General features: G+C 34.7%; 2 protein-coding genes across 4 annotated transcripts; one reads left to right on the forward strand and one right to left on the reverse strand.

Moving 5' to 3' along the window:
• Positions 1–2,087: 2,087 nt before the first annotated feature.
• On the forward strand, positions 2,088–8,608 carry LOC122309978. Its single transcript, XM_043123828.1, has 4 exons — positions 2,088–2,208; positions 7,042–7,141; positions 7,994–8,073; positions 8,166–8,608. Exons 2-4 carry the CDS (start codon positions 7,070–7,072, stop codon positions 8,428–8,430), a joined length of 417 nt encoding a protein of 138 aa, XP_042979762.1. The 5' UTR covers positions 2,088–2,208; positions 7,042–7,069; the 3' UTR covers positions 8,431–8,608.
• Positions 8,609–9,846: 1,238 nt separating this feature from the next.
• Positions 9,847–16,215, reverse strand: LOC122309985. Of its 3 annotated transcripts, none has more exons than XM_043123857.1 (7): positions 15,563–16,215; positions 14,547–14,772; positions 14,200–14,228; positions 12,359–14,033; positions 12,091–12,254; positions 11,187–11,373; positions 9,847–11,094 (listed from the first exon to the last, which is right to left on the reverse strand). In XM_043123857.1, exons 2-7 carry the CDS (start codon positions 14,695–14,697, stop codon positions 10,451–10,453), a joined length of 2,850 nt encoding a protein of 949 aa, XP_042979791.1. In that variant the 5' UTR covers positions 14,698–14,772; positions 15,563–16,215; the 3' UTR covers positions 9,847–10,450. The 3 variants fall into 3 exon arrangements, with proteins under 3 accessions (XP_042979791.1, XP_042979782.1, XP_042979774.1); XM_043123848.1 differs by having other exon boundaries at positions 14,161–14,228; positions 15,919–16,214; XM_043123840.1 differs by having other exon boundaries at positions 14,161–14,228; positions 15,563–16,214.
• Positions 16,216–23,514: the final 7,299 nt, after the last annotated feature.

Raw genomic sequence — 23,514 nt, forward strand, 5'->3', positions numbered from 1 at the left:
ATGCCTTTAATTTGCATCCCTTGATATAGCTTGGGTTTCCTTAGAATTGGTAAGAAGACCACTAATGAAACCCTTTGATTTGAACCACATGTTTGCAAACTTGAAATACCTTTGCCTTTGTGGATGCCTCCGCAACGAGGATAATGAGAAAGTTAGGGCACATTTGGGTACTGAGAGTAGTAAATCTTGCTTAGAGATAAAGTTAGAGAAGTCTACTAATTGCCAAATTAAACTGGAACCACTCAATTTATCTCTCAAGAATAGAGCAATATGAAAATCATCACCAATGCACTAGGGTAAGTCACATATGCTATGTAGCCCTACTAACTCATCCCATAATAACTTTGACAAGAAGCACCTACAAAGATCCATCTTCAGTATTTTTAGATAGCCATCATGAATCTTCCTCCACAAACTCCTATCTCTTTAATCTAGGGGTGGCAAATCGTGTTAACAGGTCGTGTTCGTGTTGTGTATAATATATAATATAAGTCAACCCGAACATGAACCATTAAGCTTTACAGGTCAAATTTTCAAATTATAACACGACCTATTAAAATAACAGATGGCATGACTTGTTTTAATTCGTTATGAATTAATTAAAAATATATTGACACACAATAATCCGTTTTGACTCATGTCCACTTTTTTATATAAATTAGTTGAATTGATCCAAATAATTTATTTGACCTCATTAACATAATTTCACATAAAATTTAAAATCACAATATCTCCCAAAAATATAAAACTAACTACATAAATCTAAAATTACAATCCAAACAAGAAAAATACTAAAATTACAATCTAAAGAAAGTGTGAAAGGCAATCGTGACTCATGAGAACTAATTCAACTAAGAACTAAAAGTGAGAGCTAGAAAATATGAAATAGGGTTAATGTATTTTTATTTTTAGGTTAAAAAGGATATAATTATAATTTTGAATAAAAAAAACTTAACGGGTTAACCTATTTGATCCAAACCCTTTAATATCAAACCCAAATATACTAATTTAGTGTTTAGTTTATGTCAGGTTAACAAGTCATATCATATATTATCACCCATACTTTTATTATCCTTTGATCCCATATCACCAAGATATCCCTTGAAGTTACATATGGGTGGGCAAATTATGCCAACTCACTTGATTACAACCCCGGAAACTTCTTATCATGGTCAAGGGAATGAATCTCTAACATGTCTCTGGTAAACATACCATGTCAACTTTTCAATCGCAAAGCCAGTTTTGGATTTTAAGATGCTTTCCCAACTCGTTCAACCTCTTAGATTCCATGAAATAATTTTAAGTTTCATAAAACCACCTCTATTGGTCGACCCCTTCTTCTTTTCCAACCAAGGGCATCTTTAAACATTATAATAACTCTTAAAACTTCTTATAATTTTATTTTCAAACATCACTCAAATATAAAATATTTTTCAATTTCAAATTTTTTACATTTTCATCTAATCATAACCGGATCATTACTCAAATATAAAAATCAATACAACTTTTACAAATTTTAAAATAAAAATAATATAAAAAATAATATTCAAACAATTTTTTAACTTTATAATATTTTTATTCAACTTTTTTGTTTCTTATTTTTCAAAATCCAATAAAATATTTTCACTAAAATCATTTTTATACTATTCATAAAATTATGAGATAATGTTAAGGGTCAAAATACCCTTATGCTCCCATATCTTGTTTCCTAGTTCAATGAGAAGGTAAATCTTTTTAACCGGCTTCGTTTGGATTCAGAGTTGATCTCAACTCAATTTATCTCATTTTATTATCATAAATTTCTTAAATTTTCATACAAAATATAACAAACAATATAATTTTTTAAATATTAAAAATAATATTATAATAATATTTTGTTGATCTTTCAACTTTTATTTATACTCATTTCATTTCAATTTACTATCTAAATCTACAGTAAATCTTTATTTTTTTGGGTTGTAATAAGTGATATCCATCCTCCTTGGGAACTATCCAAGAATTAATAAAAAAGAAATAAGAATATAGTTCGGGGTAAAAATGTAAAATTTTAAAATTAATAAATTAATAAATATACCGAGTTCTTGTTTGGGACAACTTGAACAAGTTTTGTTATGTACAGGAGAATAGGAGCTTTGGTTCCAAACAATAGGATTCCGAGACTGTTAACTCCGTAGTCTTCCTCTTCATCTGCTATGCTAGGAAACTAAGGTGTTTCAACTTTCTTTCGCTTTCCTTTTTCTTACTCTGTTTCCTATGGCAGAAACAACATTTCATGTCTCTGATTCTCTGATCTCGCGCGCTTGTGCTTGGATGTGTATGATACACAGTAACACATGCATATTATTCGCATAAATATCCGAATGTCTGATCGTGCATGCCATATTCTTGTAAAATTGGCTATCGGAAAGTTAATTGTAGTCATGATACGATGTATAGTTATTTGGATAGAAAGTGAAATCATTTTAGATGATACCTTGGATGGTTATTGTAATTTGCCAATCGTTATATTAGCCTAACCCATTGCTACGTTTGCTGCGTAGTATACAATTTTTTTACTTGCTGATAATTGCAGGGAAAATAATAAAACCATGTGATGATTCATACTTCGTCTCAAATATGGCATTCTAATAATAGGAAAAACTGGTATTATGGTTTATAGTGTTTAGTGATTTGTAGGAAACTAAATACATTGCTTTAAATCCATACCAAAAAGAATTTGTGTCAATAAGCAATATCTCAAGTGGGGTCATGCTGGAGGTTACTTTTTGATAAAAAAAAAAAAAATTATTTGAATTTAAGTGTGAAAATGATCTATGGTGGAGGATTACGGAGAGTAGTTGTTAGGTTGTCAAGTTTATTTCCATTGATGCTACAACGATGGATTGGTTGGCTTCAGTGGTGGGGCGTGTGGAGCTTCAGGGAGTTCTTCAGAGTTTTTCAGAACTCACAGGAAAGGGAATCAAGTCTTGGTAGTGCAGATGAATCAAAACAGTTTTGGTCGATTTCTGATGATGTCTGAGTCTGGACATGATAAGAGGCATGGGTCGATTGTTGTGCCAGAAGATTCGAGGAAGGGTATGAAGAACAATTTTGAGGAAGAAACTGAGACTGGTTTGAATGATATGGATGAGACTTTACAGTGGGGCAACTTATTTGAGAATGAGAGGTTGAATTCTAATATATAGATGGATGAAATTGAAGTAGCCAGTGTTGAGGAGGAGTTGGGTAGTTGGACGCCTTTACGGATGCTTCCCCCTTAGATTGCTTTCAAGGAAATCTCAGATTGGGTGTTAAAAAAAGTGGAGGAGATACAGGTTTGTTTGGGATTATTATGTGAAGGGTATGAAGAACAATTTAAGTCTGTCCTAGTAGCCATAGAAGCTTGTCGATTCACGGCCATGAAGTCAATTGTGAGGAAGGAGAGAGAGTTAAAACTCTTGCAATGCTCTGTTAACTATGATAATAAGGAGGAAACTATGGGGAGGGTCAAATTAAAAGGGAGGGATTCTTCTTCAGTTAATGAAGCCTAAAATCCTGTCTTGGAATGTAAGGGGGATCAATGACGTTAGTAAACGTCTTTGCATTAGATCTCTCATTCATAGTTGGAAGGTTGATGTTGTTTGCCTCCTAGAAACCAAATTGAATTTTGTTGGTAGAAGTATCTTTCGTAGCTTGTGAAGATGTTCATGTATTGGTTGGACCTACTTAGCTTCTTCGGGGGCCTCAGGTGGTGTATTGAGGATGTGGGATAATAAAATTGTTGAGATGGTGGAGGATTGTGTTGGAGTTTTCTCGGTGGCTTGTGTTTTAAAAAATTTAGAAGATAGAAATGGGCATTGACAAGTGTTTATGGGCCAAATAGGAATCAAGATAGATATTTGTTGTGGGATGAATTGTTGGGATTGTACCATTTGTGGGATTTGCCTTGATTCATATGTGGGGATTTTAATATAATTCGTTATCCAAGGGAGGGCATGTAATTCTTCTATGTCTTCAGCCATGGAGGATTTTTCTCAGTTGATATTTGATTTGGAATTGCTGGATCTGCCTTTGGTGGGGGGAGAATATACGTGGTCTAATTATAGAGGAGGTTCAAGGCTGGATAAATTCTTAGGACTGGTTTGGATTCAGAGATGAGATGAGATGGTTTTAGATGAAAGATGAAAGTTGAATAAAATATTGTTAGAATATTATTATTGATTGAAAAAGTTGAATTGTTTATTATATTTTGTGTGAAAATTTGGAAAAGTTTTAATGATGAAATAAAACACTTTCCGAATCCAAGCAGACCTTAGTCTGTTCTTCTTGGGAGACTCATTATCCAGAGTTATGTCAAAAAATATTGACAAGGGTATGTTCTGATCACTTTCCCATTTTACTTGATTGTGAGAGTATTCATGAGGGTAGATGTTATTTTAAATTTGAGAATATGTGGCTTGAAGTTGAGGGTTTTGTAGACAAGGTGAGTAGCTGGTGGCACTCTTATCAATTTGTGGGGACTCCTAGCTTTGTTTTGGCAAGTAAAATCAGAGCTTTGAAGGCTGATTTGAAGAAGTGGAACAAGGAAGTTTTTTGGGAATGTAGAGTAGCAGAAAAAATCTCTTTGGGAGGAGCTACAGGCCTTGGAGGTTGAGGGGGAAACTGAGGAGTCTTTGTTAAGAAAGAAAGAAGTGGTGTTAGAACTTGAGAGGGTACTTTTGATGGAAGAAATATCTTGGAGGCAGAAATCGAGAGTTCTATGTTTTAAAGAGGGGGATAAGTGCACTAGTTTCTGTCATAAAATGGCTAACTTACTTACCTACCAGAAAAATAAAATGGGTCTCTCATAGGTGCAACAATGCTATTGAGATGATTAAAGCTGATAATAATGTGCTCTCTACACTTGATGAGATTCAAGATTATGTTGTTCAGTTTTATAGTACTCTCCTAACTGAGATGGTGGATTGGAGACCTAAAATTGATGGTTTGAATTTTGAGGCTGTGGATTCTTTTACAGCAAGCTGGCTGGCTAGAGGGGCTGTTTGACGAGCTTGAGGCGCATCAGGTGGTATGTGGGATGAGAAGAGACAAAGCTCCTGGCCCAGATGGGTTTTCTAAGGCTTTTTTTCAAGATTGTTGGGAGACTGTGCAAGAGGAGGTGATGCAGGTTCTACAAGAATTTTATGATTATCAAAAGTTTGAGAAGTTGATGAATGCCACATTTATCGCTCTAATCCCTAAAAGAGTGGGTGCTTCGGAGTTGAAGGATTTCCATCCCATTAGTTTGGTAAGTAGAATTTATAAGATAATTTGAAGGTTTTGGCAAATTGAATGAGCAAGGTGATGGATAAGATTATTTCTATACACCAAAATGCATTTGTTAGGGGCCGACAAATCATTGATTCTGTGCTGATTGTAAATGAGTGTTTAGATAGTCAGATGCGAGAAGGTGTTCTGGGGGTTCTTTGTAAGCTGGACATGGAAAAGGCGTACGATCACGTAAACTGGGAGTTTCTCTTCTACATGCTTAGAAGATGTGGTTTTGGTGACCGGTGGCGTGGTTGGGTTAGACATTGTATTTCAACTGTTCGGTTTTTAGTTTTTGTAATGGGCAGTTTGGATTCTCAACCGACTTCAACTTATCTCATTTAATTATTACAACTTTCCCAAATTCCAATACAAAATATAATATATAATTCAACGTTTTCAAATCTCAAAATAATAATAATATTAAAAAATAATATTTTAACAAGATTTTATTCAACTTTTAACTTTCATCTCAACTCAGCTCAATATCCAAACGCAACCTAAGATTCTTTTAGTAAGCTGGAAAAAAGTTTGCTGTCCGATTGCTGATGTAGGCTTGGGGTTCGTAATTTGTGTAGCTTTAATAAGGCATTGTTGGGGAACTGGTTGTGGAGATAACATAGGGAAGAGGAAGTGGTGGAGGGGGCTGATTGTTCGGAAGTATAGGAGTGATTGGGGGGGATGGTGCACTAAGTAGGGGGACTTATGGTGCGAGTTTATGGAAATTTATTAGAAAAGGATGGGATAATTTTCTGAAATAAGTCAAATTTGTGGTAGGTGATGGTTCAAGGTTCGATTCTGGTGTGATGCTTGGTGTAGTGAGAATGCACTGTTTAGTGCTTTTCCGGCTGTTTTCAGGTTGGCTGTTAATCAGCAGGCCTCAATCTTAGTTGATGAGTTACTCTAATGGAGAGGTGCATTGGGATGTTAGATTTTTCAGACCTGTCCAGGATTGGGAAATTGAGGAGGTTACTGATTTTTTCAGATTGTTGTATTCAGTGGATATTACACGACATGAGAGGGATCAAATGTACTGGAGATATACAGCATCTAAAAAGTTTTCGGTTAGATCATATTATAAGATGTTGTCTCATCAGCATTACATTTCTTTTCCTTAATAGCATTTGGAAGGCTCATGTTCCGTAAAAGGTTGCTTTTCTTGTATGGACGGCAGCAATTGGGAATCTTTAGACAATTGACAATTTGAGAAAGCGTGGAATGATTGTTATGGAGTGGTGCTTCATGTGTAAGAAAGCTGTGGCATTCAGTGGATCATCTACTTCTACATTGTGATGTGGCTAAAGTGTTATGGGATGGTGTGTTTAGAGGATCCAGACTGACCTGGGTTATGCCAGAATCAGTGGTATATTTACTCGCATGTTGGACTAGACTTCATACTTGCCCTCAAGTGGCAGCTGTGTGGAAGATGATTCCTTTGTGCATTATGTGGTGCATTTGGTTGGAAAGGAATGAGAGGTGTTTTAATAATAGGGAATGCAATGTAGAAGAACTCTGAAATTTTTTTATGTGTTTCTTGTTTAGTTGGTTTTCAGCTATGTACTTAATGGAGGGGCTGTCCATGAGTTTATGTCCTTGTTTTTCTAGTATTAGAATGTATTTAGGCGTTTCTTTTGTATACATCGTGTGTACATGGGCTTTGCCTATTGCATTTGATGAATAAAATTTTTACTTATAAAAAAAAAAAAATACATTGCTTTAATCTTATTCTATACTTATGATTCTATGAATATCTAGATTTTGATAGGGTGACTGAGAAGTTGCAATGGGCACTACAGAGACACAACAAAAAGCTGGCCTTCCTCTAATTGTTAAACTGGATAAGGGATTGAAATTGGTGAGTATCCCTTTTTGTTTGAAGTGTGAATAATGAACTGAACATAAGATGTTAGTGATTTTTGGATGATTCCTTGTTTTGCTTCTTTTATTTGCACTCTGGTAAGTATTCTAATTTGAAGCTGATGCCCATTTCATGCAACCACAAGAGGACACCAGTTAATTTTGTTTCTCTTCCTTCTCTTGATTTATCTGTTTTTAGGAGACCATAGAACTCTTATAGAATTGTAGGAATGTGTTTTCAGATACTCATGCCAAGTATCTGGAGGAGATCTCTTGTATTTTTATCAAACACTAAAGAAAAACTGTAGTTTGTTGAAGTCCTAAAACGTCTGATAAGTGATAGTTGTATTTGGATTTCCTGCATATCTCTTCTATGCTCTCAGCATGATTGGATGGTTTCTTATCTAGTCTCCTTATTTCATTAGCTGGTGCTTTCTCCTGGTTAGTTTCCTAAGTGGGTGATTATCTGTTGCTTTCTCCTGTTTAGTTTCCCAAGTGGGTGACCATGGCCTAACAGAATACAGATTCTCTAACAAGAAGCGCAATTGAAGTAATCGGTTCTATTTGATTTTTGAAGTTTAGATAGCTGGTCTGTACGTGTCTCAGCTGAAAGGGCATCCATTTGGAATCCCTAATGCCTTGGCATTATGTTGGCTAATGCACTGCATCCTTGTCTTTTTTCAGATAGCCAAAGGTCATATGGAGCCTTTGTAATGCTTGTCATGTACATAGAATTATATATACATATAGAGAAGTATAGAACATTTTCTGACGTGCTTTTATTGTCAATTCTCCAGTATATGCTTAGGATGCGACTTTCTTTTGTTCATGACAATCTACTGATGTGCAGGCTGAACAATGGGTTAATAATATGACCAAAGTTGCAGAAGATGAACCAACAGAAGTAAAATCGGAGGCTCGACCTTATAGGTCTGTACATATTTATCCATCTTTAGTGTCAGTTATGGCTATTCTCGTGTCCTTGTAAGCTGTTTGCCGCAACCCTTCACATCATGTTGTAGGCTTGGACTTGGTGCAAAGGTTTCGCGTCAATCCAAAGTTGGACCTTCAAATGACCCACTTGAAAGGAAACTATACGCCAAGTTAACCAATGGAAAAAGAAAAGCTTCCAAAACTGCCAAGGAATGCATGCTGTCTGCTAGAGATGGAGGTGATGATGACTATGATGCTGAGGAGAATTTAGACAGCAGAACAACTGCATTTGACAAGAAGAGAGCAGGAGCTTCGAAGACTGCATTTTTACAAGCAAATAAAAAACAGAAGTAACTAACTCCAGTTGTCTATGTCGAAGGACTTTTACCTATTTTATTCTGTCGTATACTTTTATGTGGATGTAATATACTTAGGAGGGATGTCTTTGCTTTGCGCTAGTTATGCATTTTTTGGAAGTGAGGTATTTTTTATGTATGATGGCTTATACTAATTTGAAATCGACTTGTACTAATTTGAGAGTCATCACACTCCATAAAAGACTTCAATGAGCTCGATAGGTATGATACCCCATATAATAAGGATAATAGTAGGTGGTGTATGGGATCTCACATTGCATAAGAATAAGAAGTTCTTGTTCTTTATAAGGTTCCAATAGAACTCCAATTGCATCATTGACTAATTCTTTTAGAATATAAGTTATGTAGTTTGGGCATTCTATTAAGACGTTAAAATAGATTTCCCAAATTATGGACTCCTCAATAATCCAAGAAATTCGGTGCAATACAATAGAATGGGAGGAAATTAATTAGTGTGGCTTCTCAATATTTATGAGTTCAGAGAAAGTAGTGTATATCAGTCGACATAAATGCTTGTTTTTTTATGACATTGGTACATAATAATCTTCAATACGGACAGGCAATTGACAATTGATAATGGCTAAATGAGTCAAGTTCGAATGGAAAATGATTAGTCAGGCTATGTTCTTTTAATTATTATTATTATTATTATTATTATTATTATTATTATTATTATTATTATTTTTTCTCAAATACAAGTCGAGCTTGGTGATATCATTCTTTTTCATCGAGTTTTAATTTGCCATGAGCTACATAATTTTGACATAAATTATTTATATTATATCTTATAAATGTTATATATAAATTTTGTCAATCAAATTTTGCATTTTTATAAGAGTAATACTAATCATCATCTATTTTTTTTATCATCTTCCGATCATTTTGTGATGTGACATTAGATGATTAGAAATTATTTATTATATTTCACTTGTGAATTTATTATCTAATGTCACATCATGAAATGATGAGAGAATGATGAGAAAATAAATAATGAATAGATTTTTTCATCACACACACACGTCAACAACTTCAACAGATATAGTTATAAAGATTCAAACAATACGTATAGCATTAATATTTTCAAAATATATTATAATTATAAAGTTAAAAAATAAGACTAAAAAATATAATAAATTTGAAGTTATTTGTATTTATATTAGCTTATAGGATATAAGCCAACTTTTTATATTGTACCGTTCAATAATCAATCGACGACTTATTTTACACATGGAATGAGCAAAACTAAGTTTGACTAAACCCATCTCGAGCTGCTTGTTGAACAATCTTATTTATTTACCGACCTAACTTGGGTTTGCACAATAACCCAAAGCAGGTGGAATAAGGTGTAGTTTGGATGATGAGATAAGATGAAATAAAGATAACACTGCTAATATGAAGAAGTCCCTTTATCTCCTTTTATGCGACACTATTAGTTACAAATCACAATACCTTAGTAAACACAGCAGCCAAAGCTGCAAAACAGAACACTCCTGAAAATAAATAAGTGAAAACAAAGAAGAATGAATTGAATCAAACAAACTAAAGAACACATCCTCGGCTAACCCATCCCAAATTTTTCTAATCTATTACAAGAGCACTTCTATTATTACTGATTTAGATGCAGACCTGACCCAGATTTCATACTTTTTATCCCTTGAAAATTGCCATAGAAACAGGCATTATTTGTATTCTTGCACACAGCGCTTGCAAACTGGAACTTCTGATCTCTACCCAAGAAGGATCCTCAGTTTGATGTTTTTTGTCTATGAGGGCTCATCACCGATAGCTATCTAACGCCGAAGATTGTAAGATATCTACAGGCTTTCAGTAGACAAGTTAGGAAAAGCTGATCAAATCATCCCATTGACGTTCAAAGTTCCCTGCGAAATTTATGAATGTCACCTCTTTCCCCGATGAACAAGAAACAACTTTCTTCCTGACCACCTAGGCAAATCGCAGGTATTGTATGGCATGGATGCGTATAAGCTGACTGTCATTTACAAGTTACTGCTGCTTCTATTTTCTGAATCAGTTAGAACAGCAGTATACCCGCTTTCTGGATTGTCATCTACAAAGCCTACCATGATGTCTTTGATTAAGTCTTCAAGAATTGCTTCACCCATTTCAATACCAATAGTGTCAACATCAAAATGAAGATCCATCCATGTTCCCATTCTTGCCATGTCTTTTTTGACAATTTGGTCCAAAGTATGAGGCAGAGGCATAGGAAGGAAATGCCAATACACTCCTTCCCATACCTCATGAATAACCTTTTTCATGTTTGGAACTGGCCTTATACTAGGTTTCATGAATGATACCCAAGGGCAGCAACCAAAATAGTATTGACAAACCTCGTGGAGAACTTCATCAGTACAGTCAAAAAGGAGCTTCTGGTCATATCCGAGCTGGTTGGGAAAGCACTCTACCTCATCAAACAATGATGGCTCAAGAAGCTGGTATGATGTAAGGCACTTCGCACAGATTTTGTTCCAGTTCAAGCCAGAGGCTTGCAGCACTGCTTTTATATATTCAAATATAAACTCCTTGTCTTCCATACAAGTTTTTGTGCAGTTAACCTGACTTGCAACAGAAGACTCATGTTCATCAAATTGAATCTGTAGCGGTTGCAGTGGCATCTCGACTGAAGAGTTGTGAATTAATTGACATTAGCCTATAACCCAAAATGAATGTTGAATGATTTCAAGAATTTAAAATATAAAAATGAATGCCTACCAGATCGGAATATGGACTTTGTAGGGCTAATGTCATCCTCTGGAAATAGTGGTTCAAGAACAGATACAGGACTTGGCCGCTCTGGTATATCAGTAGCACTTTCTAAGTTTTCAACTTTCTTATTGATTAAAGAGATGGGAGAAGATACAAGCGGAGAAGATGGCACTTGCTTCTCTTCATATGATTCCTGTGAATAGAACAACCAATAGCTGTTAGGATAAATGTGATAGATATGGGGAACATGATGGTTGTGGTAGTCATAGTAATTGTGGCAGTCCACAAAGTGATAGTCACTGTGGCAGTGATGAACGACGATAGCAATGGTGCCATTAGTGAGAAAGGTGGTGATAGCTGTCAACGCTGGTGCTAATGGTGGCAGTGATGAGTAATGAATCTTGGAATTGAATGTCATCTTTTAGCTGGATCTAATATCCCCTAGTTCAAGCATTCTGGGCTCTTTAGTAACTAGAGACTCAGTGTACGTTTGGTATTTTTAGTTGTAGAGCTTTGTTAAAAGGTTTTACTATTGAAAAACTGTTTACAGTTACGTAAACATATGTGTAAATGACTTTTAAAGTTGTTACGGTGTTTTCAGGGTTCTCTACAGGTGCTTTTCAACAAAAGTCTCAATTTTAGGTTTTTTTTAAAAACGTGTTTTTAGCTTTTTTCAGGTCACTTTTTATAAATTTACAGAGTATACCCTTTTTTTAAAAGGAGCTTTTAGACTGTTAAAAGTACTTTTTAAGCTCTCAAACGCAAAATCAAACGGGCACTCAGTCATTTTAGACAAAAGAAGATTGGATCTCAACAAGTTGATAGGAATTTAAAATCATGCCTGAAATTTAGGAACCCAATGTTCATGCCTACAATTCCTAGGAAAAGCATTGGACCTATGATATATCACCTGTTTCAAGCTTTCACAATATCCTTTATCGTCACAAATTTCAAATGTCTTAGTGTTTTGGTCATCTCTGGTACTTGAAGAACAGCTTGGATCAGGAGGAGCACATAGTACACTCGTCTCTTCCTGCGCTACAAATTCGGTCGATTTTCCATTCTCCGAAGCACCTGCAGAAGTCGAATGAAAGACCAAGCATTAAAGAATCCAAAAACAAGATTGAAATATATGAAAATGCTAATTATGAATAAAATGGATACTCCGAAAATAATACCTTCAGGACTCATCTTATCAGTAGCAGAAACAAAGGTTCCTTCATCTCCAATAACAGGAAAAAAATCATCTGAGATATTTTTTTTTGAGTCATGAGCTTGTACTTTATTATCAGGGCAATCAGAAATGGATGACCGACTCTCCAAGTTTTGTGTTGCTGGACCTAGATGGCTGACATTGTTTTCTCTTTTGGGAGACCATGTGTTTGAGTTGCCCTTCTGAATCTTGGCACACGCAGAAAACCTCATCTGTGCAGTTACAAATTCATCCTCCCAGTCCGTTCCAGGACTGCCAACTGGAGACAACTTGTACTCAGGAAGAGAGAGGATCCTTCCAAGGCTTTTAGGAACCTGTTTGCTAGAAAAATCTCCACTTTCATCCCCATTGCTCAGCATCTGAGAAAGGTGTTTCTTGGCTTCAACGTAGATACTAGATACCATTTGGTTGGGATGGCCAATGGTTTTGGTTTTCATGTTTCCTTCAGAATCTTTCAGTTTCCTGGCCATGTCTCCTTTCCTGGCACTAACAGCAGGCCTGACAATTCTTTCCATATAAAAATGATCTTTACTTGGAGAAGTTTTCCCAGCGTTTTCTTTATCAATCCCTGTTTCACTACCTCCTAAACTTTGACGACAATGAGGAAAATTAGTAGAAACAGCCATGGTAGAGATTCCACTTGATTCCTTCCTTATGGCACTTTTCAATTTTCTTTTAATTTCACCAAGAGAAAATTGTCCACCAACTCTCTCAGTTGAACCTTTATCTCCAACAATATAGTGAGGTTTTGGTGATGAGAAAACACTACATTCAGTTTTGGAATTTTGCAAGTCTGCCGGTCCAGGCTTCAAAATAACAATTCTCTTTGAAACTTCAGAATTTTCATTTCCAATTTGTTTTGATGAAACTCTTTCATGAGACTTGACTTTTCTCCTGAAAAAGTTACGCTGCTGCTTATGATTAACATGCTCCTCAGATTGTCTACGGTGACCAAACTCTAGTTCCGACAAGTTCGGTTCCACAAGTGACTCAAGTTCTTTGCCTTTCCCTATCTGACCATCCTGCAAGTTTAGAATATATTTCACTAAAAGCGAGTTTGGATCTTGCATTAGTTTCTGAAGGAATTCCTCATCTGAACTTAAAATCTCAAGTGCACTGACTTCTTTGGAGTGGTGAAGTTTCCCATCTTCTTTGAGATGCTTCACATTAATAGACTTCTGATTTATGAGCTCCTTGATTGCACCTCTCAATCTGTCAAAATCACGCTGATTCTGTTTTGATTGCATTTGAACTTCATCATCCTGGTCATGATTTGTAGAACTTGAACTCTTTTGATAGATCCAACGGCAGAAATCTTCCATTATTTCATCTATATGAATACTTTCTATCGATCGTTTCTCTGCATTCTGCTTACAAGAGCATTCAGGTTCCACATTTTTAGCAGAATCCAAGTCATGGTTGTCCATATCACAGCTTTTCAAGCGAGTCTTTTTTGTTCTTTTGTGCCCTGTCTTTATGTTGCTTTCATGTCCTGGTTTGCTCGGTTTTGATTCTGCTTCAGCATTGCAATTCTCCTTCTTCATGTCCTGCTCACTGAACATCTCCTCTTCTATGAGTTTCTTCACACTACGCTTATCAGCATCAGCTTTCACTACTGCTGTTGTCCTCTCTTTACCACCCTGAGATTTGCAAATTAGACTATCAAAATGGTATCATGTTGATAACTTAATGTCAGTAGGTAGTACCACATTAAAGTTACTAAGTTCACATTTCAGTTTGATACCAGCCTAAAATGACAAGACTTACAACAGTGCCTTTATTATCTTCACCCAAATTAGTCAATACCTCAAACTTATTCCTTGAATATCCAGCACCTGCAGAAAGAAAAGAAATTCCAACAATTACAAGGACTAGAGACTTTTTTAAAGAGTTTCATAGAAATTCACTGCATATTAACTAATATTCATAATCCAAAATGAAAACAATGAAACTTGAAAGCTTGACTAGAACATATGCTCTTGCAATAAATACCTAAAATCACAAATCCAGATATCACACATGAACACGAATACTACCCAATTCATTTTAGTCCAAATAGTTTTTTTAACAGATATTATTAGAAAATTCTTGCATGTTACAAAGACATTTTGTTGAAAACAAAGACATTCCATAATAGTAAATCAATTTCATACCAGAAACAGGTCTGCCCTCACGCTTCCTATCTGAAATAAGCCTTTGAGTTGATCGACCCTGGCGGAAATCAAAGATACTGATCAAGCCCCACATACAGCCTGACCGATCCTTTTCATACCGCAACGGGCGTCTTTGGGATCTCTTCCCCATAATGAACAAGTGATTCGTGAATTCTATTTGGCTTTGTTCAATCCAACATACACACTGGTAATGGCCACATTAAGCCTGATTAACATAAAAGTGAAATCGAAAAAGTAGTTAAAGTAGGTTAAACAGAAATATCAGTAATTTGATTCTTAAATCACTAGGGTTATATTCTCTGTTATACTTAACATTCAGGATTAAAATGAAGTACCATATTGGTCATGCACATCAGGGTAGAACTACAGAATTTTGTTTTCCATACATGAAATGCAGAAAGATCACACAAATTCCAGTAATCTTCCTTTTGAGTATAATGAATGAAATTAACAGTGGTTATAAGCAAATGCTATGCATAAAACAAGTACCTCAATTTTAGAGCTCTTAAAATCACTAAGGTAATAAGAAACAATTTCAGTCGGACGTCTACCAGAGAAAAATAAACAAATTCCAATTTCACTGCTAACGCTTCCAACCTAGTAAAAACGAAAGGCACTCAATTTTTCTATGGATAGCAAGGTATCAAAGCTTTCTTTTTTCATCCATAAGCCTTGAAACAGCCCCTCACATACTTCACAAACACTCAAACTTCCGATACCCTCAAATTTCAATGGAAGAGACTGGCCAATGACCAACTTTGTGGAAAAATGTGATCAAGAACTTAAGGGAGACAAAAAAAATTCCATTTGAAACTGATAAACACAAATCTCATAATCGCTAGTTCAATCCAACTTTGAGGACTTCACCACAATTGGATTGATTCTGGTGTTATGCATTTTCACTCTTTCCCAACATCAATTTAAAATCTTCATTCAATGCAAATGCTTAAGCCGCTAAAAGAACAATACATAGTACTAAAATGAAAATTTCCAACCATCTCCATAAGCTTGAAACGCTCAACTAATCGTTTTCCAAATTCCGAAGTCAGAATCCTAAGCTTTTCCCCATTTCTCCAGCAGATGTCAAAGCTTCAGGCACTGAGAGAGACCCCAACTCAACACTAAGAACCCCCAAAAAATAAGCTTTCTAAACACACCCGGATGACGTTTCTGAAAATTATGCCAAAAACCAAAAACAAAGATTTTTTCATGTGGGTATCTATGTGACAGCCAGAAAGAGAGGCCCAAGCGTTCCCTTTATTTTTCTATGCAGAATTCTCAGAGAAGGGAAGCCATAAGAGACTGAGAAAAGTGGTGGTAAGGTGGTGAAACAGAGAGGAGAAAGCTTTACAACGTTGTTGGCTGACAGTGGAAGAATACGTGACAGTTGGGGTAGGATTGCTGGGCCCATAAAGAAAGCGAGAGAGAGAAAGAGCGAGAGAGAGCTTTGTCCAGAAGAAAGGTTCGGGCTGTCTCTATTTTCTCTGCTGCAGTGCCATTTTCCACCATCATCAAAGTCACCACCCCCTTCTGAATTCTCTTTACCCTCTGCGTCACTGCGTGTGAAATTCTATCACTTAAAAACACTTTTTTATTGAGCAGGTTCCGAAGGAAATGGCCTGAGGGTTGACGTCTGCGGTTCATACAAAGTTAGTGAAGCGTGGAAAAATCAGATACAGATAGGGACGGCTACATTTGGGGATTTATTATAATTATAATCGCAGTTAAAGGCTGTAAGACGAGAGAAATAACTATAAAATGAGTTATATAATACTTATATATATTGAAATTATTTTCTTGAATAATCTTAAAAGCTTATGATTTTGTAAAAAAAAAAAAAAAAAAGCTTTATTCATGCAAGCAAATACTTCTTATAATATATATATATATATATATATATATAAGAAAATCTATTTATAAACTTCAGTTTTTAGGCCATCAACACATTATTGTTATGGAGCTATGCTAAAAAATAATTGGTGTTTTAATCGACACATGAATTTATACCAATTAATGTTAGAATGTGTGGCTGTAAAGAAAGAAAACATATTTAAGGTGGAAATTGGGAAAAGGATGAATATGGGGGCAATGTTTCAACTCATAAGAGTTGCACCCTTTTCTGGATAAAAAAAATTGTTCCATTAAATAATTATGAAAAAATTTAATTATAAATATAATTGTGTATTAATATATATATTAATTTAATGTGATTGATTAAAAAATAAATTTTATTAAAAATAATATTAATTTAAATTTTAAATATAAATAATTTTATTCGTACATAACAAAATTTAATAATTATAGATAACACTGTAAAACTGTAAACATTTCAGACTTTTCTGCCACTTGGCTGAGGACAAAGATCTCATGGCTACAGTGAATTATGTTACAAAAGTTAATTTGAAGCCACTTTGGCATTAATGCTCTTTGACCCATGCCATTATGACCCTAATCATGATGGTTTATTTTTGAATTCAAATTTGCTGAGAAAGGCTCTAAACAAACTACTTTTAGTTCGAACCTAACATTATTGTCAAAAATATTTACACATTGGTTTTAGTGTAATTATCTCGCACAATTTGGTAGGTATTAGACTTTTACTTATAGAGTAAACTTGTAAATGATCTATTATTTATAGGATAAGATATATATATATATATACTAATTTTTTAAATATTCAAATAAGATAAGGAGAAAGGGCCCTGCTTAATTATACAGATGAGATGAGATGTTTTAAATAGTAATAAATAAAATATTATTATAATATAATTTTTGAATATTAATTTTATATTGAGATTTGAAAAAGTTAGATTGTTTATTATATTTTGTATTAGGATTTGAAAAAGGTGTAATGATGAGTTAAAATTCGCCCTTTTGTAGTGCCTAAACTCATTGCAAATGCATTCAAAAAATGCTGTAATTAATCAATTGTAGCGTTATTACCCTCCTTGCATCTTCGACAGTATAAACGTGACTTTTTTAATCAATAGCAATGTTATTAAAAATACACTGCAAAAGCCTTCATTTGCAGCATTATTACAGCGCTGCAAAGTCAATAATTTAACGCTGCAAAAGGCCACACCATCTGAATGCCTTGGCGCTGCAATAGATCAATTGCAGCGAAATTTATCCTTGCTATATTATTAAATTTCGCTGCAATAACCATCAAAAAATAGCAGCGCTACAGTTGATTCGTTGTTTTTGTCTCTATTTGCAACACTTAAAATTGCTGCAATTAATCTATAGGCGCTGCAATTGATGTACGTCAAAAGCAACATATCATTTTAGCGTTGCTTTTGTTATTTCTTGCAGCATCTCCTAATCGCTGCAATAGACCATAAAAACGCTGCAATCGGTTACGGCAAAGCAACAATTTTTTTTCGTTGCTTTCATTTAATTACAACGTAATTAAATCGCTGCAAATAGATAAAAAACGCTGTAATAGAGTAGACCAACTGCAACATATTTATTTTCGTTGCTTTGAATTGTAGTTGCAACGCTCTGTAATCGTTGCTTTTAAGTGTTTGCAACATTAAGAAACGCTGCATATGAGTAATTGCAGCAATTTTGAAAATTATTTATAATCCCTTGGAGTTAATGGTTCCGTATTTACAGCGATAAAAAAATGCTGCAAAAGATGGCTTTACAGTTTTTTTTTTTTTGCCCTCCGCTTCAGCTTATAACTAAGTCAATTAACTTAGTTAAATGTCCAATTTAGTGACTAACTTAAAATAATAAATTATTTTATGTCCAAATACTATTATTAATTGTTAGTTATTTATATGTCCAAATAATAAATTATTTGTGTTTTAATACCTTAAATCCAATTTATGAATTTTCAATATTTTTTCACCTATATGAAATGACACCTAGCTAAAACCCAATATTAAGTACTTATAAATTAGTAAACATAATAAAAAATTCATAAACATGCATTATATACACTAATAAATATTTTGGATAAAAAATCTTGTGATATAACATCAAACACAGAGGGAACCTAATCCTCTTTGGGAATTCACAAAATATAGTTATAGGTTATACAATGGGGTGGACCAAATGGAATCAAGATCTTGCAACTTTTCTAACTACTAAATATATAGTGCAACCAGTCTTGCTCTTTTATATTTAAAAATATTATTTACACCAAGTGCACCTGGGCATTGTAGGTAGGATATATCAACTTCTCTTCTGCATCATGCGGGGGAAATTAATCTGTTGCATTCTTATCCAACGTCTTTCTCTCCAACTCCAACCTAGCAGTGATAACAAAAATGACTAGTCAGGTGATTGTAAATACTTAGTAGTAGCGATTTATTATTATCAAGAACAGAAAGAAGTCCCAAAAATTCACAAAGACATGATACTTCTAAAAACTACCCAAGTAATATGATATTTTTTATTATTAAGAACTCAACAAATGCCTGCTGTAGCAGTTGCTGAAAAACGTACACGGGGTAAGTGTGCACTGGAGAATCATTGCACACTCTCTACTTCACTATCCACTATTTCTGCATCCTTAGGATACATCTAGAGCAGGACAATCATCAAAACCAATTAACCAAGATTACAGCAGTCATTGTTATCAAATGCCCAATACATTCAGCAATAGATGTGATCATATTCAACAGCTGAGATCCAAAAAAACTCTGCATTACAACTTCCAAACATCTCCAAATCATTACATTTAATTAGAATATGGACATATCTAATTAAGGACTGCACCATGCAATACTCAGCAATATACAACATGGGAGTTTATGATGGCTAGAAAGCAATTTTGCTACATGTAACCAATAACAAATTTAGCTCCTAACATTTAAATTTCACATAAAAATTTAACTGAATACAAACCACTTGATTTGGGGAGAGGGAGGGGGAAAGAGAGAGAAAGAGAGAGAGATCTCAGTGCATATACCATAGATCCACCCCATAATTTGAGATGGTCTCCTAAACTTGGATTGCTAATTTCTTTTCTCATTCTTTGCTTTTATTCCTCACAGTTTTTTTTTTTTTTTTTTTTTTTTTTTTTTGCAGTTTTCCATTTGTTTCCCTTTTCTGAATGGATCCCTGCTATGCCAGAAAATAGATAAAACAAATTGTAAAGTTATTTTTGTTTAGACATCCATCGAAGTCTACTTCATCAATCAATGTTGTAGAACAGGTGATCATTTACTAAGCACCGAATTTTGCATCATAACTTGTGCATTACAGCAATCTGGTCTCCTATTTTTGGCCAAACATTATTCTTTTATGAAAGTTTCTTTTGCCAAATTTTAGACATCCAATCCCATCACTCACCAGTCAAGATAAAAAAATCAGGGTCTAAATGCATTAGGTAGTTACAGCTTAAACAGCCCAAACACTGTGTTTTTACCTGCTCTATGGCTCAATGCAGAACTTCTACACTATATCAATAGCTATTGTCAGGTTTTTCCTACTTACAACCAACAATAAACCAAATTCTGAAATGGTTGTACTGGCTTAGAAGAATGTCACTGACTCAAAACTACTGAAGTTTCATTAAAGCCACCCCCTAAACTTATATCACATCCTAAAGTTGAATCAAATCCAACATTTCACCCAAGCATCATAAAAACAACCCACAGTTTACACAACACTACATTATGAAATGCTTTGTTCTACCCTTCACTTTCAATATCATCCCAGTTAGATATACTAGATGTTGAGCTATTTCCTTATGCTGCAAAAGTTACATTGCAAACCACAGTTATAGTTCATATACAGCCTTGATAATGTTTTAATCGGAATCTTATGATTCTAATTGCCTTCATATTGGATATTAATAAATATCAAGTAGAAAACACACCAAATCAAGTAGATAACACATTCTTATGATGCTTGAGAGTGTACTTGAGAAGAATATGTTGTATGCTGGCTGGTCTAGTTTCATTAACCTTTATGATAATGAAATACTTGAAAATTCTCCTAAACAATTTTTTCCAAGTACATCAATTATTTCTATAGTCATCCATTTTTACCTGTCAGTGCTCCACTTCCTCATTTCCTGTATACTTCAAGACCAACTGCTCTGGTTGATAAGTTAATGCCCACTCTAAGAATATATTTCACAGATAATCAGAAAAAGTCTCACTCTCACTGTGCAAACATAATCAGAAACAATTGGCAAGACAGTAATACATAGAGGACAATTTTGCTTTCTGTAAAAAAGGATGCTAAGACAACATTGAGATATGAACAAATTTTTCTGCACTTGTTTCTGCTTGTTTTCAGTCCATAGTTGATTAAGGTACATTGAGATATGAAATCTCCAATGGCAATCAAACCAATAACTCCAGAATCCAGCCGTTAAACCCATACCCAGAGGCGATGGATATAGAAATTCATGATTTGTTACCTACCCATCTGTCCAGTATTTAAATAAAGTTTTGGCCTATAAAAGTTGAGATTATAGCATGCATTTATTTATGGTTGAGTTATATAAAAGCTTTTCATTTAGTTTCACATTGGCTATAACTAATCATGGAATAGCATTAGTTTGGACATATGTAACAAATTTTTTTGTTGTCTAACGTGGATTCCAAGGAATAACATATATTCCACCTTCTCCTTTCCTATTCACCTAATGCTAGGATTTGCTATAATCAATGAATTCCCATTAAAAAAAAAAAAAAACAGATCCAACCCTTTTTTAATGTGTAATGTTCATGGCTCTAAAGTTTAGTTCCTGGTACATCTTCAGTCATATTTGCAGATATGGTATTTCTTGGGGGACCATTTGGTCATTTGTTCTCGGGAGTACTAATACCTATCCTGGTTTTGCATTAAAAACAGGGGGAAAATGACCAAGGCATTTGGTAACGATCTAGAGAACAGTTTGGTGTGTCATGTTCAAAGTTACTCATGACTACTCATCTCAATCCTTTCAAGGACCAGCTTGTCAAAATAGATGAAACCCACTTCAGGTTTACCCCATTTCATATTATGAAAGTGTTGTAGGAGGCTTTGCTTGTGGACAAGCAAGCCAAATTATAGACATAAACAAGTGGTCCTAAACTTGAATTTCACATAGTAGCATAAAACACCTCAACATGAAGATCCAAGTTTATGCCATCACAGAGAAAAATGACACACTAGTGGTTGGAAGATTCAATACGTATTACACATGTTGTGCAAAACCATACCTTTAATTATAAAAGCTAGGAAAACACCACAAAGTGAAGTGTCCCATTGAATCCTCATATCTGAAGAAAAAAAAAATTGTTAAATAGTGACAGTATGAGAACATATGAATGGTAAACCAAGACCAAGACGGAAAACCTGAATTAGAAAAGGGAAGAGACCGTATTACCTACTTTGGTCTAATAAGTTTCCCTGCAAAGGATGGAAAAATCACCTGGGAACAAAGTTTGTAAAAAATCAGTGATTAATTTGTCAAATGTTGGTGCATAAGTGGTAAGTGAATAGAAAACTACTACCCCAATGGGGCGCTATTTCTCTTTTCTTTACCTGTCTCTCTTTTCTGTTACATTAACAGATTCTCTCCATATTGTTAGACACACAATGTAGCCATAACCTTAAACGCATGTTTTTGTCTACATTTACTGATTCTTATAGCTGTCACTTCACAATGAATGTCTCGAAAGATCAACTACGAACACTCTCCAGAATTTCATCAGCAAAAAACATTTTTTGTCCAGAATGTTTTTATTTGCAACTCTATAAGTAAACCTAATATCATCTCTTAGGATACACTAGATCCTAAGGGCATCACCTAAACTCTAAGGCAAGACTGCATTGATTATGAAAAAATTAATGCAGTAATTTCCATAGAGGCTCCATAAAGCTTGGTATGGAGTTCAACCATTAATTGTCTGTCCCCTAAAAGTGCTATAACAACAGAACATATTCTATTTCAGATTGGGACAAAGTATTCTTCAGTACAATAATGTGTTTATACAAATCTATATCCCAGGTTTTGCTTCCACCCAAATAAAATCCACCAAATCTATAATAAAATGTCTGCTGGTCAACTTTCACATACCACTTGGTGATGTATTAAAGGAAGAGGAAGACATAACCAAGGTGGCAAGTAACCAAAAAATTTAGGATACACTAGCATTCAAATAACCATAAAACGAAACCATACCTGAGGAGATTTCATGTGTCCCCAGTCACTCCAATACACTTATGGATGCCACAATAATACTGAAGTGCTGCATACCAATTGCATCATCTGTCCTATTATTTTAGAAATACATGATAAAAGCATAGATCACTTTCATTACTTATCCATCTATATGTAGTCTTAATGAAGCTGTTCAGAATGAAGTTAAGCATTTAGAAACTACAAAATATGCAATTACTGTGGATAAACAAGAACAATGACAGGTTGCTTATATGTCCATCACTTGGTGTACACATTATAAGCCAACCTTAATTATCACCACAATTCACTTGTGTAAAATAAAATTAATCTCCTGGAATCACTTATAGACTTACTTAACTTCCATAGAATCACGAAGGATTTTGCATATGCCCATAATCCGTCACATAATTGCGTTCTATGGTCAAACCAATTTTGGAATTTCCCAACACCAATCACATGCATCCTTATCCAACAGCAATGCGTGATTGTATGACCATCTATACAGTCACGCTCAAAAAGCCCCTCAACTGCCCAATGCCTCTCACCCTTTACAAAAGTAGACAACCTTCCTTTATATATATATATATATATATGTATATATATATTGTGTTTATACTATTGGTCACCCACCATCTCCAACAACCAAAAAGTGCCCAACCCACTCAAAAAATACAATCTCTTTATTTATCAGCGACGCTCACGGAGTCTCCCCATGAGACTAGAGCGACTCCGTGTTCCCATGGAAATTGAGTAAAAATTCCCTCATGATCTTATCTGTTTCATTTTGCCTCTCATGCAGTTTCATTACTTCATCCT

The sequence above is a fragment of the Carya illinoinensis genome, chromosome 1, assembly GCF_018687715.1.
Source record: "Carya illinoinensis cultivar Pawnee chromosome 1, C.illinoinensisPawnee_v1, whole genome shotgun sequence".
Taxonomy (NCBI): domain Eukaryota; kingdom Viridiplantae; phylum Streptophyta; class Magnoliopsida; order Fagales; family Juglandaceae; genus Carya; species Carya illinoinensis.

Bases quoted from the DNA above. Each gene is read 5' to 3' on its own strand.
- LOC122309978 (XM_043123828.1), top strand. From the start codon at position 7,070: ATGGGCACTACAGAGACACAACAAAAAGCTGGCCTTCCTCTAATTGTT. The intron at 7,142-7,993 runs GTGAGTATCCCT...ACTGATGTGCAG, and splicing joins TGGATAAGGGATTGAAATTG to GCTGAACAATGGGTTAATAA. The intron at 8,074-8,165 runs GTCTGTACATAT...ATCATGTTGTAG, and splicing joins TCGGAGGCTCGACCTTATAG to GCTTGGACTTGGTGCAAAGG.
- LOC122309985 (XM_043123848.1), bottom strand. From the start codon at position 14,697: ATGGGGAAGAGATCCCAAAGACGCCCGTTGCGGTATGAAAAGGATCGG. The intron at 14,229-14,546 runs GTATGAAATTGA...TTCTTTCTGCAG, and splicing joins TGAGGGCAGACCTGTTTCTG to GTGCTGGATATTCAAGGAAT. The intron at 11,095-11,186 runs GTAGGCATTCAT...ACAACTCTTCAG, and splicing joins AAAGTCCATATTCCGATCTG to TCGAGATGCCACTGCAACCG.